Raw genomic sequence first — 17,968 nt, 5'->3', positions numbered from 1 at the left:
AGTTTTTAGAGTTCTACATTGTGATATATTGAAAATTTTTATAAATATTTTATAAATACAAATAAATGTATCACCAGAATAAATTAATACTTCTATCTTTGGCAAGATATAACAGGCTGTACTTGGGTTTTAATTATAGGAACACAATGTACAGAGTTCAACCAAATTCTTCTGTTTGGCTACTGAGACAGAAGACAACTATTTTGACCAAATGCTATCCAATCTGTTTTAGTGTCTCTAGCTTCATACAGGTTGCCCTGATAAAGAAAACAGTTTGAAAAAAATAGCCAGATTAGCAAGAACATTAGTTGGATTCAGAGTTCATGGTTTTTTTTTTCTAATTCTACATTAGTCTGCTGACTTTAATAGTCTGCTGTTCATTTGTATAGCCATACTTCTCCGTTCATCAGACTGATTAAAGAATTAGTGGTTCGTCCTTATATAAGTGTACAGTACCAACCATCCTCAGTTGCTCCAGTTATGTAACAATGAAAGAGGCAATGCAGAATTAATTTTTAGCACCTTATTCAGCAGAGAAAATTGCCAAAAGTGTAGTATTATATTACTCTTTTTGTTTAGAATTCTGGTATCTATGCCAGGAGAGGCTTGCCCTCTGCTGTAGAATTTTAAAAAAAAAATTATATATGAATAGAACAAGAACAGCAAACACCATCCAGCAATCCCAGCGGACTATCAATATATTTTAAAAGTTTTATTTGAGCAATGTAAGCATCTCACTCTAATTCAGAATGTACATTCCAAGCAGTCCTCCTTGTCATTGGCCAAAAAAAAAAAAAAAAAAAGAATCTTGGGAAGTAGTTTTTGAGATGAATCTTGATGGAGTGGAAGATGGGGCTTTGAACCTCTTCTCCCTCCACCCCCATATCTCTCTTATTTGCAGTGTTATTAAAGTACCTCATCTTCATTGATGTAGAGGTATAATGAGATTGCCTTGAAGAAAATATATGGCAGCCATTGAGAAAACATGAACTTAGCCCAGGTAAAGCTCAGGAGAAAGTTAACATTATCTTGCTTTGATTCTTTTTGATATGAGAGGGAGGTAAAGAAAACACTTTCAGGCTTCCAAGAAACTGTCATTTATATCAAATTCTAGTTATAGTATTTCTTGTGGTGTTTTCTTCCTGACTGGGTCTTACCCCAAAGGGCTACTACTGATGGTTATTTCAATGCCATAATCATTTATCAAGGTCTGACAGATACTCATTTTGTCCCTTCCATAAATATAGGTATTACAACAATATTAGATAAATCTTCTCAAAAATTCTCCATCTCTTCATATTTTTCATTGGAATTTCTTGTTTCTTGACATAGCCTGGCACATGTATTTTTTTCAAATTCCATCTCCAGGACAATTTATTAACCCTCCATTATTCATCTATTAATTTATTCTGTAATAGCTACCATTCATGACTTGGATTTAATATGAAGAACACTCAATAATGAAGAAAATAGTGTTTGTTCAAATTAAATGAGCCCAGAAAGAATTTATTCATAAAAATTACAGATTGTTTAACAAGGTATCCTATTTTAGGAGTAATCCACATATCATGTAGTATTTGAGATTTAATAGACTGGTTTGTGCCTCGTGCATTAAAGAATATTAAATTTTTGAGGATTCTGGAATTGAATCTGTAGTTTTCTTGTTGATTTATATATAAGCTTAGAAAAACCTTAGACATGCATGTACTTTCTTTGCATGGGAAAAAGACAATGTGATGGTTATGGTTTATAATTTGCATTTTTAAAATATTCTCTGACAATAAGAAATGAAAGTTATAGAATTCAGAATTAGTTAAAAATGCAGAACTTCAGTCTCAGTTATGGCCTCAGACTATTCTCCACTGAATGGTGCTTTAAATTCTGTTAAGGTGTCACAGAATATCCAAGGGGACTGTGAGGGTAGAAGTTCATGAACCATTTATACTTTACATCATTATGTAAAACAGTCTCAGTGCTCTAAATCTTTGAATTTCTGGAAACGTGGTTATGAAAGAACACTTACCATGGGAATCATAATTATTTCTGTAAATATGATACAATTATTGTACTTGTATATTATTGTTATTCTCTACATCTCTCTCTATATACTTTATTGCTAATTAATAATACCATTTCCTGCAATTTACGAGATTTAGTCCCTGAAAGCTTATACCATATATATTTGTGCCAAGGCACTTTAAGACTTCATTGTTTTTGTTATATGACCAAACCTTATATGCATTTGAATGAACATTAGCATAATTTTAATAAAAAATAAGCAAATACCATTAGTTTTACTGTCAATTGGTCACGCTTCCTGAATATCTATTTTTCTACATTATTTTATTACTGAACTAGTGGAAGATGGTAGATAGAACATTATACTCTAAGACATAGATTTTAATCTCTTGTTTCCTTCTTTTCTCTCTAGGTGGAACGGGAAATAGCCATCTTGAAGTTGATAGAACATCCCCACGTTTTAAAGCTGCATGACGTTTATGAAAATAAAAAATATTTGTAGGTATTATTCATTGACATTTGTTTATTTATTATTAAACAAATTTATATGGCAGACCAACTCATACACAATGACTTTGGGTGGCTTATCGCATATTGAAGAATAATATAGTACATTGGGAATGGGAGACCATGGAGCATCTTAGTGGGTGGAGTAGGCCAGTCAAATCAACAGAAACAGACTAGTGAATAACTCTTTCAGTATCACTCAGTGAACTCATGAATGTATTAACAGTTGAAACTTGTCATTCAGCTTCAAATCTGTCAATTCCACAACTGATAAGTTAATAGAACTCTTGTTATTCTTTACATTTCTCTAAAGCGGAATTCCCTAGTTTAGTAGCTTTTAGATGAAAGTTAAAATATATCTATGAGGGCATCAAGCTGGGAAGATCTGCTCTGGAGTTTGAAAGGAAACATATTTCTCAAAGCTAAAAAAAAGTATTATAATCAAAGGTCATTTTGATTAAAACCTTTTAAAACCAGATTTAAAACCTTTTTTGGTTCCTTCCCCCACAATATTGATGTTTTGTTTATTTATTTTTACTGACTCTATTTATTTTACTGAGTTCAAAGGACTAATGAATATATCCATTATCATTTTCCTTAGAGCAATTTGAATTACAGAGTTTCCCAGGTTTACTAGCAACAATCGAAAGAATTGCGACTTTTGCCAGATATATAAAATATATTAAGATATTTTATGTTTTATTACCATGTCTTACAATTTATAAAGGTGAAATGGGAAATAAAATTCTAATTAAAGATAAATAAGACAGAATTAAAATGCAAATATAAAAACCATTTAACAGTGCAACTCATCTCAGCAGATGAAGTAGCTTGAAGAATACCTGTCTTGCATTCCCATAATATATATATATATATATAAAGCTTGAAGCTCACCAGGCAGAATATCAAAAGCCTCAAGAGACTTCTAAAGAGGAATATAGCTTTTCAGATTGCCTAGGTATATGACATAGGTTATAATGTCTTATGTCCCCTGCCATAGATAATTGGCAGTGGAGTTATTTTAACAAGAGATTTTACATATTCCCTGGAGTCATTCCCAGTCAGTATTTTAACAGCAGTATTCTGAACTCACTGAAATTTCTGAATCCTATTCAAAATCAGTTCCTCCCTACAAAGAAGGTCATAGTAATCCAAAGGAATGTAGTTAAGGCAAAGCCAGAGGTAGCTAGTGCACCAGCTTTAGATGAGACTTCTATCACTCCCAAACTAGGAATGAAGTTCAAGATTGATCTTCTTACTGGACTATGATATCTTAATTGTTGATGTTTTAAAAGTTATTAATATCGCGTTAGCTTTATAGGTTTTAGAGAGGTCTTGTTATGACATATTATATTTTGTTTATTACTATTTATTTATTTAACTGCACTGGCAGTCTTCAAGAGGAATGGAATGCTATCACGTTGTGTTCCCCTTTTGATCTGCCTTTCAACATAAGGGAGATCACTGATTTCTTTGGCTGGAGCTTTAAGCTAATTTTCTCTTAGAAATCTCATTACCAGCATCACCTATTGATTTGAAACATATACAATGTTCTTGTATGGAAAATTGAAAAAAATGCAAATGTTTCTGACATTATCACAAAGAAGTGAGCAAGATTCAAATTCAGCCTGTGCTATAGGTAGCCTTTTAAAATATCACATCTCCTTGAAAATGAGATTGCTAAACCAAGGGGAGAATGTGGAATGGAAGTAATGATCACATATAAACCATACAGCTAGAATAATAAATTCTTTTTAAACAAAATTGATCCATAAATTAAAGAATTAACTGTAGAAGGTGCAGATCATTCTCTCTTTCTCGCTCTCTTTCTCTCTCTTTCTCAAAAGTCTTTTCAACAAGGAACTGCAATACCAGGGAAAAAAATTTTATTTATTTATTTATAAAATTTATAGGCCGCCCATCTTACCTCAAGGTAACTCCGTAAAAATACCAGGAAAAATATATATATATTCTCAGCCTTTTTGTTTATGTAGACACACATGACTTATCTGTCTGTTCCTGAATTGTTTTTAAGTGTAGCTATTAGCAATATACAATAATTAATTACAGTTGTGACAATTTCATATTTGCTGTACTGTAAAAAGTAAAAAAAATGTATAACCTGGATGTGAGTAACTGAACTGAAGAAAGTCTAGTACTCGAGATACGACCACAACAATTTATGCTGCTAAGTGAAAATTTTGTTAGGTGAGTTGGCCCATTTTACGACTTTTCTTGCCATAGTTGTTAAGTGAATCATTGCATTTGTTAAGTTAGTAACATGGTTCTTAAGTGAATCTGGCCTCCCCATTGACTTTGCTTGTCAGAAGGTTGCAAAAGCTGATCACATGACCACGGGACGCTGCAACCGTCATTAATATGAACCAGTTGCCAAGCATCTGAATTTTGATCATGTAACCATGGGGATGCTGCAACGGTGAAAAATGGTCATAAATCACTTTTTTCAGTGCCGTTGTAACTTTGAACGGTCACTAAATAAAACTGCTGTAAGTTGAGCATGGTCACCCAGTAAAAAACATTTCTAATGTCAAAATTAAGAATTAAATATATGTATTGGTGTATTCCTCCCTAATCTTATTGAGAAAATTGCAATTGGTAAAGAGTGCTAGTTTTGGGGCAATTGAAATGTTCTTTTGACATTTGTATTGTGCAGTTCCTAATACAGAATACTGCATTAAAAGTGAAACTATTCAGAATTAGAGTCAGTTTGGTTAAGGCATCAGGATAGAAACAGGAGACTGTGAGTCTCAGTCCTGCCCTAATCATGAGGCTAGCTGGGTGACTTTGGGCCAGTCATTCCTTTTCAGTCCTAGGAAGGAAACAATGGTAAGTCACTTCTAAAATCTTCTTAAGAAGACTACAGGGATTACCCTAGGCCAGGAGTAGGCAACCTTGGCTCTTTTATTGCTGCTGGCTCAGGAATTCTGGGAGTTGAAGTCCATGAGTCATAAAAGAGCCAAGGTTGCCTACCCTTGCCCTAGGCAGTCACCAGGAGCCAAAACTGACTTGTAGCTCCCCACCACCCCAAAAAATACGCACTAAAATACATGTTTAATGTTCTATGTATGATACCTTGCTACCTTGCACGGTTTCCAGACTCTACCCACTTTCTCACTGAATTCTATCAAATATTGATAGAGAAGATTTTCTCCTATCTTCATTTCTTAATGGATTTTTTTAATGGTAAGAAAAATAAGAGAAAAAGCATTAGGAAAAAAAATTTAAAACAAAAGACAACTTGACTGACTTGGTAAAGTTCTTTGAATAGAGCAAGTTAATTGCATCATAAAAGTCTGATCTGGAATCTAATTAGTAGGATTGTGCAAAGCATTTGAAAGAGGTCTTTTGTAAGAGAAGGGACCTTTCTTAAAACAAAGTATCTGTCTTCTGTGGAAATTTGCACAGCTGCTTTGAAGACTTTCTTTGGATAGCTGCACAAACATATATACAGGATGAACAAATAGCATGGGGATGTACCAGCAAAGCAAAATGGATGTATGACCACCCAGAAAGGTTTTGAAGCTGTCTTAAAACCTTCCATTAGACAGAACTGCTTTACTGCTTTGAGCAGACCTGCTTCAAATCATACCAATATGCTTTGCAACATGTCTTTTTCAAATGCGTAATAATTAGCCATACAGTCACATTGACCCTATAAAGCAGATTATGCTGTATCATAGCAACTGAGCACAAATTGGAATCAAGATTTCTCATATCCATGTACAACACAACAACTACAGAGCCATCCTGGCAATGTTAGATAGTGCTGGTAACTAATTGGGCTTTACTTTACAAAGATTGATGCCACAATAAATGTGCTTATTATCAAGGTACTTCTATACTTTCTCATGTTTTTTTCCCCCCAGAATTACAAAACAGTGATGTACAGTGCCCTTTTTGGGATTTATTATCATATATGACATTTGTTCCCCACTGATTAGATTTAAGGGATAGGAGATTTTCTCCTTACTGATTTGGTGTGTACTACTCAGAATATATTTTCATCCTCAACAGAAATCATAACAAGACGTGAAAAAAAACCCAAAGTCCATAAATAATCAAATTATGTTTGAAAAATGCATTATGGTCAAACTATCAATCACTTTCAAAAATATTAGACTTGATAGCACTGCGTAATAGTTGTGTAAATCTAAGGATTTGGGTTCCTGAAATTTCAGTTTATCTCTTTGTAAGATAGGGTAATAAAATGCTTCTCAGACAGCCATGTCCCAGAACCTTAAGATGAAGGATATTTATTGTCAAAGTATAAAAATGTTGCTATTTGATTGATGAGGATAATTTAAAGAAAATGATACTGATGTTATATTAAAGGCCATTGCTTGCTATTAGATTGGTAATGTGGAAACATAATAAATCAATTAATGAGTTTTGGATAATATAGTAATGGAGTATGACTGTGGAGGGGTGAAAAGCTCTGTGTCAACAATTTCATACTTTGTAAAGTTCAGGTTTAAGAGTGGGATGCCAATGTTGCCAGCAAATACAACACAGCACAATTTTCTCCCCTTTACGATTAGTCTCAGGTTAGTTGATCAGTGTTCCATCAAACATCGTATCTTAATTGCAGTGCTGGTGGCCTGGTTTCTTAGGCATATTATGAATTAAGATTGATATTTCAGATGCCAAAGACTATTGCAGCATGGGGACTGTTTCTTCGATAAATGTTAATTTCACAAATCATGTTTGACTTTGGGATTATTATTTAATTTGTGACAAAGGAGCTTTGGTTGAGTAGATTCCTAATGTAGTCATGAATCAAATCATTTTTTCCACAGTTAATTTAAGAGTGAAAATGCATCTTGGGGGGGGGGAATAAAAATGTTGCTGCCTGGATTAGCCAATGTAATATCATTCTTTTTTTGTTTTCCTCATTCCAATGTTTCCAATATTTATGGAGGAGAAATTTACTAATAAGAGATGTAAGCATGCAGTGGAATCCAGCTATTAGGTTTGCTGACTCAGACTGCAAAGGCAGAAATCTCAAGTTAAATGCTTTTTTCCAATTAACTCTCTTTGCATAGAAAACAAATGGACTAGAGAAAAGCTCTCCACTACTTCCTCCTGTAATATGTCAGTTCTACCCGCTTTTTTTTTTTAATCTACGATGGCCAGGGAAAAAAAACAGTATATAATTCTGCTGCATGCATATATCATTTCTAAGAACAATGTTCCATCATGCAGACTGAATGCATTAAACTGAATAGCTGCCAAATAATGGCTGCCTTCATAACGCTAATAATCATGGCTTATTAACAAACCATAATGGTTTCATTTGTATATAATACAAAACCAGAATTGGGTTGGAATGAGCTGTATTAAGGGTTGGAGCACTATATAAACTCTGAAGGTTTACTAAATTCTTTGGCAGAACCACATTGAAAAGCCACTCCTTTGTGTAGAGATACTATGTAAATGAAAACAATGGCTTCATTAGTATGTTATGGTACTATCTCTATGAAGTAAAAAAATACTAACTCTATTTTAAAAAAAGACTTAAGTACCAATAGAAGAGAATATTTGTAGCTGAGGGTTGAACTGTTGGGTCATTTGTTCTCTCTGAGCATAGTTGTCACTAGCAATGGTGATGTTACCTAGTTTGGATAATGAAACATCTTCAAAAACAACACCAATCTCAGAGAACACCAAGGACCTTTCATTTCAACCCTGAGCCACAAATATTCTCCTTTCTTGGTTGTTTTCTGGCAGAGATTTCATTATCCATCATGATGATGTTACCTAGTTGTGTAATGTTGTGCAAGAAAACAACCAAGCTCAGAGAAGACCAAGGACTCCACAAATACGTAAGTATAAGGAAACAAACAATGGATTCTCACACAGAAGCACATGGTAAGTGCTATTGAAAAACAGTTTTATTTGGTAAGGATATCTGCTTTAGTAGTACTGCTTCTACTCAAGAATAGATTAGACAATCATTTGTCAGAAATGGTACAGGGTTTCCTGCTTGAGCTGGGGGTTGGACTAGAACAGGGCTTTTCAGCCTTTTCACCCATTGTGCCACTTTTAGGATATGGCAATATCCGAGTACCACCAGTCGCCTAGCAAGGTGTCAAAAATTTGATGACCCAAAAAAAAAGGAAAAAAGTGATAAAGTACAGGTAGTCCTCGATTTACAACAGTTCACTTAATGACTGTCTGCAGTAACAATGGCACTGAAAAAAGTGCCCCCAAGCCACAGCCGAGCAAGACACCTGCCTGCCCGCCCAGCCACGCTCTTCCTCCTGTCTGAGGTTTTCATTGTTGTGAGCATTTCTGTTGAGGATTGGCAGTGGGGGTGGGGTGGGGGTGTGTTTGGTTTTTATTCCCCCGTCTGCTGGGTGATTGCAGCAGGTTTTGGTCACTTCACATGACCCTGGGACACTGTGACCATCATAAATATGAATCAGTTGCCAAGCATCTGAAGGTAAATCACAAGACCTGGAGATGCTGCAACATTCCAGCTGATTGGTGCTTCTTCTGGGCTCAGCAGATCAGTGCCGAGCTCCAGCTGGAGCCTGACACTGATCCTGGCGCTTCCACTCAACCCTGACAGCCCTGAAGAGCTGATCCTGGTGCTTCTGCTGAGCCTTGACAGCCCTGCAGATCCAGCCATCTCTTGCTCAGGCTTGTGCGGTGCTGCCACTGGTTCAGCTCATTCCCCTCCCCCGCTACCACTTTTCTAGGATGTTCGCATACCACTTGCCAGGTGCCAATGTAACACAGGTGGTACCCGTACCACTGGTTGAAAAGCCCTGGACTAGAAGACTTTCAAGGTCTTTTCCAACTCTGTTCTTCTGTTATATCATCCTTTGAAATAATTGTACTAAGTATCCTCTTGCAAGAATGAATAAAGAAATGTTGTGCATGAGTGTTCTAAAGTAAGCTTATAAAGGTGATCAGTCAAGCATATACATTTCTGCATGAACAAAATTATGATTTGACACAGGGTGCTCTTCTCTTGGCACCTACACTAATTTCTTACATAGATGCTTCCCTAGTGTTTTAATTATTTCTGTCAATGGAAAGGTTTGTGGTGATACATGAGATTTAAGTTTGTATCATGGTGGTCTCACTTGAATTACATTGGAGATATACGATGCCGTCCCATTTTATGAGGGATCAGCCCATTTTCCTCAGTTCTTCAATTACCATAGTCGTGGTGTCCCAAGAACGGTTCTCTCTTTAGCTGGATTTTTCTGCTCTCTCTTTTGTTATTATATCTTCTTTTTCTTCACATTTTATTTCTCCCTCTTAACTATTTGTCTGTTTTTATATTTCTCCTTTTGCTTTTGTCTGTGGGTATAACCCTAGCCATGTATGAAATATAGCAATAAACTCCCTCCTAAAAATGAACCACCAGTTTATATGTTGTGCTGGAAGAGGAACATGTTGCATAATCCTGACTTCAGGGTCAAGTCTTCACTTAACAGCCAAGACTAGTTATACTTTTAAATACATTATTTGGGAATACAGTAAATGCTTAAAACTATAGATATCATCAAGCCTGCCATTCTGCTGCAATGGCCAAACAAGAGATGGGCAGATTCTTCAGAGAAGATTTCAGCAGCTACTTTGTCGAGACATTATCCTGATATAAAAATCTTAGTTTAGGCTTAATTTCTGCATCACACTCCTGGTTGACTGCTAAATAATGGGCCAGGAAAACTGAAAAACCAATGAAACATTATTCTGGGTCTTGGTGGACTCAAAGGCAGAGAGGAGGAGGGAAGGAGGGAGGTAGAGGAAACACAGATCCATGTCACTATCATTCAGTTTTGGAACATTATAGCTTGCAATTCCACTTGTCATGGAAGCAAGTCAGGATATCTCCCAGCCTATATTGCACCACCAGACAATCCATTCCAGTATCTGTAACCCAGTCCTGAACTATTGATATAAATGATTATTCTGTTTCTAGTTCAGCTCTCTTCCCCACCTGGAATTCATTCTCAAGACCAGTGTTTTTCAATGTTAGCAACTTTAAGATGTGTGGACTTCAACTCACAGAATTCTCCAATCAACTTACATTGGGTTTCTTACATACAGTTCCAGCTGTATGTTTATATTCCATCCAGGTTATTTCACCTTCTCGAATCTGACAATTAAAATATTTCTAGTGTAATTAAGTTGCATTAACAATCCCAATTCCTTCCAAAAAATTATCCTTGGTCTTATCTCTTGTTATTAAGTAATATGTTTGATCCTGCTGCTCTTCATTTACCTACCTAAGAAATAAAGTTTTGAGTATTACCATCTCAGCACACAAAACTTGCTAATTACTAACTCTGAGAAACTTTTCTTCATACCTTATTTGTACAAAGTAAGAAAAGCAGAGTCTTTTTGTTTAGACAGAATAAAAGAAAGCCTATTTCCAATGTCTTGCTAAAGGAATAATATCTCTTGTTTCACAAGCTGGACAAGCACTTTTCACGTCTACCGAGTTATTCTATCAGGCCATTGGTGGTTTCTACTGCATTCATCAGAGAGTATTTGCTCCTAAATCCATGTAAAGCTGCAACCTTTTAGCAATTATTATTGTTTGGTGTTAGAGTGCAGAAACATGCTTCATGTGATAGAGCAATCTTGTTTTCAATCATCTTTTAAAAACAGTTCTTCACTTCTTATATAGTTTGTTACTCTCCAATCAGCATGAAGCACCAAAACCACAAAGAAAAAAAAGTCCATCTGTAATTAAGATTGATTGCTCATCTGTGTAGTTCTACGAACCTCCCTTCCTTCCTCATTTCTTATGAGCTGACATGTTTGGTTTCTATTTACTACCGTGTCAGGTCTCAGAATTGAGGAGAATGGATGAAAGAACTGAGGGGAATTGAATGGAATATACAGGGGTTACTTCCATCAAAAGTCAGTCAGCTTTAAAAGATTTCAGTAGAGGTAGACTGCAGATGCAGTATTCAGTGTGAATACACGGGAAATCATCTGAAGACACAACAGCAACTCATTTATCAGTTGTGGGAATGATCTGGGAATCATCGTATTAGGAAATAAAAGCAAGGATCTGCCTCAAAAGCTAAAGAAGCACTTCTACTAAATGTAAAGTGTGGCTCAAGCCCTCTCAATAATAGAACAGCAGCAACAAAAACCCTTCCGTAAACTAACATTCACAAATGCATTTGGACTGCTAGAAGCTCCAGATAATTAGCTGGTAGCACAAAGCAAATGGGCTTCTCTGAAAGGAATGACTACTAAACAATGGCTTGGAACATCCAGTAACAGACATCATTCTGGCCAGCTTTTAATCATACATGACTACGTACTAGAAATAATTGGCGAAGTAGCATTCAAAAAGTCTTTCATTCACAGTGGCTTGAAGATTTCAACAAAAGAAAAACTGCAAACAAACAAACCAAAAGAAAAATCCCCAAGCATGAATATAACTTAAATGGTTGCTTCAGATAAACAGCAGCTGGTTAAATGCAGGCAAACATGCATTTATTTTTCTGTTGGAAGAAAGCAGTCTCTCACCCTCCCCAGTTTTTAAAATGAAGAGGTCTTGGCTCAGTACCAAATTGGGGTTTAAAAATTCATGCCTGCCATAAGAATTTATATAAGTGTTGAATTATTTACATGCTGCACCAATAATGAGCTTAATATCTAATAGAGATGATTTAATAAATATAAAATGACATTGCAAAAACATAATCAAATAACTGTAATATGTCAGTATGGTCTGGACCCTTTTTGATTAAAGATTCTGTAGAAAATAACTAAGCGTAGTATTTTTTTTTCATAAAAGGAATTTAGTTGTAGAAAAAAAACTATATTTCCTCTTTCCTCTGTCATGGTTTCTTCTGAACTAGGAGCAGATTAGGAGTCTTAATGGAGATGGAATATAGGAGGAAGCTTAGTAACAGTATCATTAAATGTAGGCAGATGTCCAAGACCATGAGCTCTGAAGGGGACAGAATAAAACTATTTAAAAAGAAGAATAATGATGTAATCTTAGAAAGAGACATTTGGTTAGACTTGTATTTATGATTGCCAAGAAGATTGGACATCCCTTCCGTATATATTCAGATACGAATGAATGTTTGTGAGTTCTGTTCTTTTCTGTTCTTTTTTTCTATCTCTTTGTCTCTCTTTTTTTTCTTTTTCACATCTACTTTATTCTTTTCTTTGAATGTAGTTCTTATTATGTATCTAAACCTTTTAATGGAAACTATTTTAAAATAGAGAATTCTGAAGGGGACAGAAAAGAAGAGACACAGATCAGGTTAGTGATGGGCAGAGGGAAGCATCAAATAGACTGCACTCAGGGAAGGGGATCAAATATCTAAGGACAATCTCCACTTCTAACCCTCTTGGGAGTCAAGTTATCAGGTCCTTGGGAATCTTGTATCTGGATTGTACTTGGTTAACTGTTGCCCTTTGACTTTATTTTGGAAGTTATTACCTTTTTTCCCCCTTTGGTTCCGATGATCGCTTTACCATAAAACAAATTATGGATAATGCATTTCTGTTGTGTAGCTCTAAACCTTGTTTTTATTGTTATACTACAAGGACATGACAGAATGTTCATAGAACATTGATGTTTTGCTTTAATACTGTTTCTTCTTTTCTCTTTTACTTTTTTTAGGGAACATGTCCCAATAATAATGTATTCAGATATTCCCTACCTATAGCAGTATTTCAAAGAGGTTGATAAAGCATACTTCCCATTTTTCTCCCTATTATCCATGCATATAAAGCAGACCAATCCAAAAAGGATCCCTGAGTGCAGTCTATTTGATGCTTCCCTCTGCCCAAAAAGGACCCATGTTAAAGAGTCCCCAGCTAGAAGCTGTTCTGCAGGAGATGGATGCAGAGGATCCCTGCTCCGCACATTGATTGAAAGTTGTGTCTCATGCTAGAAGAGAGCTTCAATTAATGTTCAGACAGACATGTTGATCTTCCATCAAAAAAAGTGGGTTATTTGTTTGGGGGGGGAGGACCTTGACTTTGTGTTTTTGTTCATTCAATTCATTCATTGTTAACGGCATAGGAACATTACGTCTTTTCTAGGGACTGTAATTTAAGATTCAACACACACAATGCGATCTTGGTGTTTTGTATTGATTTGTTGTTGTTTTTTTTGCGGGGATATAATTTCTGTAGTGGAAGAAGAAATAGGTCAGAAAGAAATATATATGTGATTTGCATACCTTTTGAATAGTCTTTAAAGGGATAGTAAATCAAAATTAGCTATGCTAGTAATTATTTCGGCAACCCAGGAGGAACCTCCCACACTGGGAACTGCTCCGCAACTTGGTTAATCAAATATGTGTACAAATATGTCTTCAGCAAAGACTGCAAGGTTCAGAGTAATAAACCTGTAATTAATAGTTCTAGCTTGGAGTGTTTGGTAAATATGTTGTATTCCCATTCCAACGAGTTTGACATTTGTGTTCCTACAACAAGAGCACTGAGCAGGAGTTGGGCATTAAAGTAACACTGTTTAATCAAAGCCATCTGGTAGTGGCAATTTTAAACATAATTGTCTCCATGCAAAGACACTGTTTCTGTTAGCGTCTCTGGTGCATTAGTAATTTAGGATCAGAGTACTTGGGATGTTGCCTTATTTACGTAACCTCCTTTGTGCAACTGCTCCTCTATCTTGAGCATTGTTTAACTAACAGGTCTGCCACTCTCTTCACGTTGCTAAACTGGAATGCATAGTTTTATTTCTTCTTCTGTCACTTGAGAAGGCATAAGCACCTGTTTTCAAAATGTCTTTTTCCATTTGTTTCTGTTTTTGACTTTGATAGATGATCAAAAGTAATAAGCCGGTCCACTGAATTATCACTGTCTCCCAGATAACCTTTGGGTTTTTCTTTTTACCCAAGATGTTGATGAGTGTGTTGAGATACGCTTTTTTTTCTTGAGATTATGTTGATTTCTGGCTTATGTTATGATTCAGGTTGAGGAATAGATGCTGATTCTTTTTTTAAACAAAGACTGTGCTACTACAGAAATTAACAAAAATGCTGAGTTTGCAATCAGTATCTTTGACTGCTTTCTAAACTTAATATTATATTTAACTTTGCCTTTTGCCTTAAATCTACATGTAATCTTGTCCAGTGGTTTTATCAAGTCATGAGCCCTTGTGTTGTGTAAATTTTTAAAGTAATTTTGGATAGAAAATTAGATTTGCCAGATTTATTGCATCCACAAACTGGAGAAACATGTCTTCCAATAGAAAATATACTGCCTAAACCAGGGGTTCCCAGTCTGTGGGCCATGGCCCCTTACCAGGCCATGAGCTATTGGCACTAGGCTGTGTGAGTTGCTGGTGAGTGCACACTCACCCCCCCCCACTCATGTTAGCATCGCAGCATCGCATAAATGCTGATAACCCCATTTGCATCGTGTGCACAATCACGGCTCAATTGGGTGCGCCCAGGTTCGAATCCCTGAAGGGTGTGACTAGCTGATGAGGGCTAATGAGCCTGAAATAGTTATACTAGCCTCCCACTAACTCTTTGTCAGCCACAAAATTTTGAATTTATAGTGTTCACAGTATGTGAGGTCTGCCTGCAAAACATGCTCCTAGATGCCTCATCTAACAGATAAGATAGATAGATAGATAGATAGATAGATAGATAGAGAGAGAGAGAGAGAGAGAGAGAGAGAGAGAGAGAGAGATCTGCTGTATTAACCTCTAGGCCAGTGGTTCTCAACCTTTTTAATGCCGCGACCCCCAACCAGTCGTAAGTCGAGGACTACTCAACCGGTCGTAAGTCAAGGACTACTCAACTGGTGCAGCACCGTTTGCAGAATGGGACTTTTGGTGGGCTCAGCAGGGCAGAGACAGCCTGGACAATTCCTATTGGCTTTTGAAAGCCAATAGAATTAAACTCTATTCAAGAGACTCTATTCTATTGGCTTTCAAAAGCCAATAGAATAAAAGGGAGAAGCACAGCTAAGGAAAAGGGGGAAAAATGGCGGACTGCGTTGTTTGGTGACCCCCGTGAAATGGTCGTTCGACCCCAAATGGGGTCCTGACCCACAGGTTGAGAACCACTGCTCTAGGCCACAGGCTCTTTCTCACTTTGTCAGCTGTATCAGGGAGGGAAGAGACAGGGGGAGGAGATTTACCTTGAGTGTTTCTTGATGCACCCTGTCGGCCCAAATATGGGAGAAAGAAATCTTCTTCTTTCTTTTTTTTGGCCTAGAGGTTAATACAGCTGCCTAACATGCACACAGCCTAGTCTCGAATCTCAGAAGGGTAAGTTTGGCTGAAGAGAGTTAAGAAACTTGAAATAGCTATCCCATTCTCCCTTAATTCTTTGTTAGCAATCCAAATTTTATAATATAAATGATGTCGCAGTTGCGACTGCTGTCTGTGGATGGCTCTGGATTGAGCTGATACAGGCAAAAGAAAAAGAAAAAAAAAAGAAAGAAGATTTCTTTCTCCCATATTTGGGCTGACAGGGTGCATCAAGAAACACTCAAGATACACACACACACACACACACACACACACACACACACACACACACACACACACACACACACATATATATATATATATATATATATATATATATATATATATATATATATAAATATACACACACACACATCACCTTGATTTATTTACAAAAATAAAGGTGGGACAAAAAATCTAATAAATAAAATAAATATCCAGTTTGCTTTATACTGCAGACAATATAAAGAAAAGGGATTATATCTAAGACCTTGTAATCGTATTTTATCACATGCTGCTCTGGACAGGATTTCCCACTCAAGATTGCTTAGGAATTGGCTTCACAAAGGTTGAGTTTTTTGCTAGGCAGAATGACATGACTGTTTCAGGTGGCAAATGTTGGGCAGAGGACAAACAGAATGTTTGCTCAGTTGGATGAGTATCTTCTAATGTTACCTGCTGCGAACCTGGAGAATTGAACAGTCTGCTAGTTAGTCAACTGCAAGACTGGCTTTGTATACTTGGAGTCAGGGAGGTGCCTTCTTGTCCTTTACATCAAGCAGCAAATATCATGAAGTAATTTATTTATTCATGCCAGTTATGTTTTTTTTAGAAAACATGCCACATTTAGATAATTATCTACTATATTTTTACTATATTTTACTTTGTCTCAGCATTGGAAATCAATCAGTAAAAAATGTTGAAAACAGAGAAGTAATTTAATTTTATTTGATAAATTTCTACTTGAGAAACCGTAAGATCTCCAAAACCCTAGTCGCTAATTGCCCAGATTAAAAATGTTCAAGTATGTCATTTTTCAAAAGTTCGTGCACTGCAGTTTAAACAAAAGTATTAGTTATTTTGAAGAGTATTTTTTCTCTTTGTGTTTTCGAACATATGTGTGATCACATTTTCAAAAAGATTTTTTTTTACCCCCTTGTTTCAGATATTTGGTGCTAGAACACGTGTCAGGTGGGGAGCTTTTCGATTATCTGGTAAAGAAAGGAAGATTAACACCAAAAGAAGCCAGAAAGTTCTTCCGACAGATTATTTCCGCATTAGACTTTTGTCATAGTCATTCAATCTGGTGAGTACAATAGTTTAGGGCACATGACTTTCAGCAAGTTCATCTGAGTGACCATGAAGGATATCATAAGCTGTAACTTCAAATAACTCAATTCATGCCTCCCTTTCCTTTTCTTATGTTCAATTTATCACTAAACATTTTATTGTTTGTTTATTCACATTTACTCGTGTCAGAAGCATCACAATTAAAATAAGGTATACTGTATGACATAAAATTTAAAATATAAAATACAACAGGGGTATCAAACTCACTGCATCATGTGACATCTCACGATGTATCACAACATTTTTCCCTTTGCCGGAGCTGTGAGTGTGGCTTCTGCGTGACGCACCCAGTCCACAGGCCGGCAGTTTGACACCCCTAAAATACAGGATTAAACGATCTGCAAATTAAACAGATCTTTCCCAGAAACTAGCAACATTGTGTTCTGTTCTGCTGCCATGAGGTCCTCAAGTGCCATGAGGTCCTCAATATTTTATTTATTATTTATTTATATTTTATATTTACAGACTGCCATATCCCTCAAAGTTTTAAAATGTCCCCTCTCTAGGGTTTCCCGTCCTATAGAATATCATTCTTAAAATTTGGGTGGCACTGACCCTGTGAGCTTCTTCTAGGGCAGGGGTCCTCAAACTTGTGGACTTCAACTCCCAGAATTCCCCAGCCAGCCATGATGGCTAGGGAATTCTGGGAATTGAAGTCCACAAGTCTTAAAGTGGCCAAATTTGAGAACCCCTTTTCTAGGGCCTTGAGGACCCAGTCTTTCCCTCAGGCACTGGATCAGGGTGTTAATTGATTCCAGGATGTATGGTTGGATATTTATTTTTCAGACTGTGTATTAGGAGCCACTTTAAGTTCTTAATTACAGGCAAGTCAATTCAGACCAAAAC

At 36.3% G+C, this 17,968-nt stretch overlaps 1 protein-coding gene across 14 annotated transcripts in view; it reads left to right on the top strand.

Moving 5' to 3' along the window:
• The window catches only part of BRSK2 (BR serine/threonine kinase 2), a 255,960-nt gene that overhangs the window by 89,948 nt on the left and 148,044 nt on the right, over window positions 1–17,968 (top strand). For all 14 annotated transcript variants that reach the window (XM_039332151.1, XM_039332150.1, XM_039332144.1 and 11 more), the window contains exons 3-4: window positions 2,432–2,517; window positions 16,938–17,078. In XM_039332151.1, the coding sequence (XP_039188085.1) occupies window positions 2,432–2,517; window positions 16,938–17,078 (227 nt within the window). The remainder of the gene's footprint in view (window positions 1–2,431; window positions 2,518–16,937; window positions 17,079–17,968) is intronic.

This window comes from Crotalus tigris, unplaced genomic scaffold, assembly GCF_016545835.1.
Source record: "Crotalus tigris isolate CLP2741 ecotype Arizona unplaced genomic scaffold, ASM1654583v1 scf7180000024450.1299024, whole genome shotgun sequence".
Taxonomy (NCBI): domain Eukaryota; kingdom Metazoa; phylum Chordata; class Lepidosauria; order Squamata; family Viperidae; genus Crotalus; species Crotalus tigris.
The sequence above is the reverse complement of the archived record's forward strand: the minus strand, read 5'-3'. Positions and strand labels throughout refer to the sequence as shown.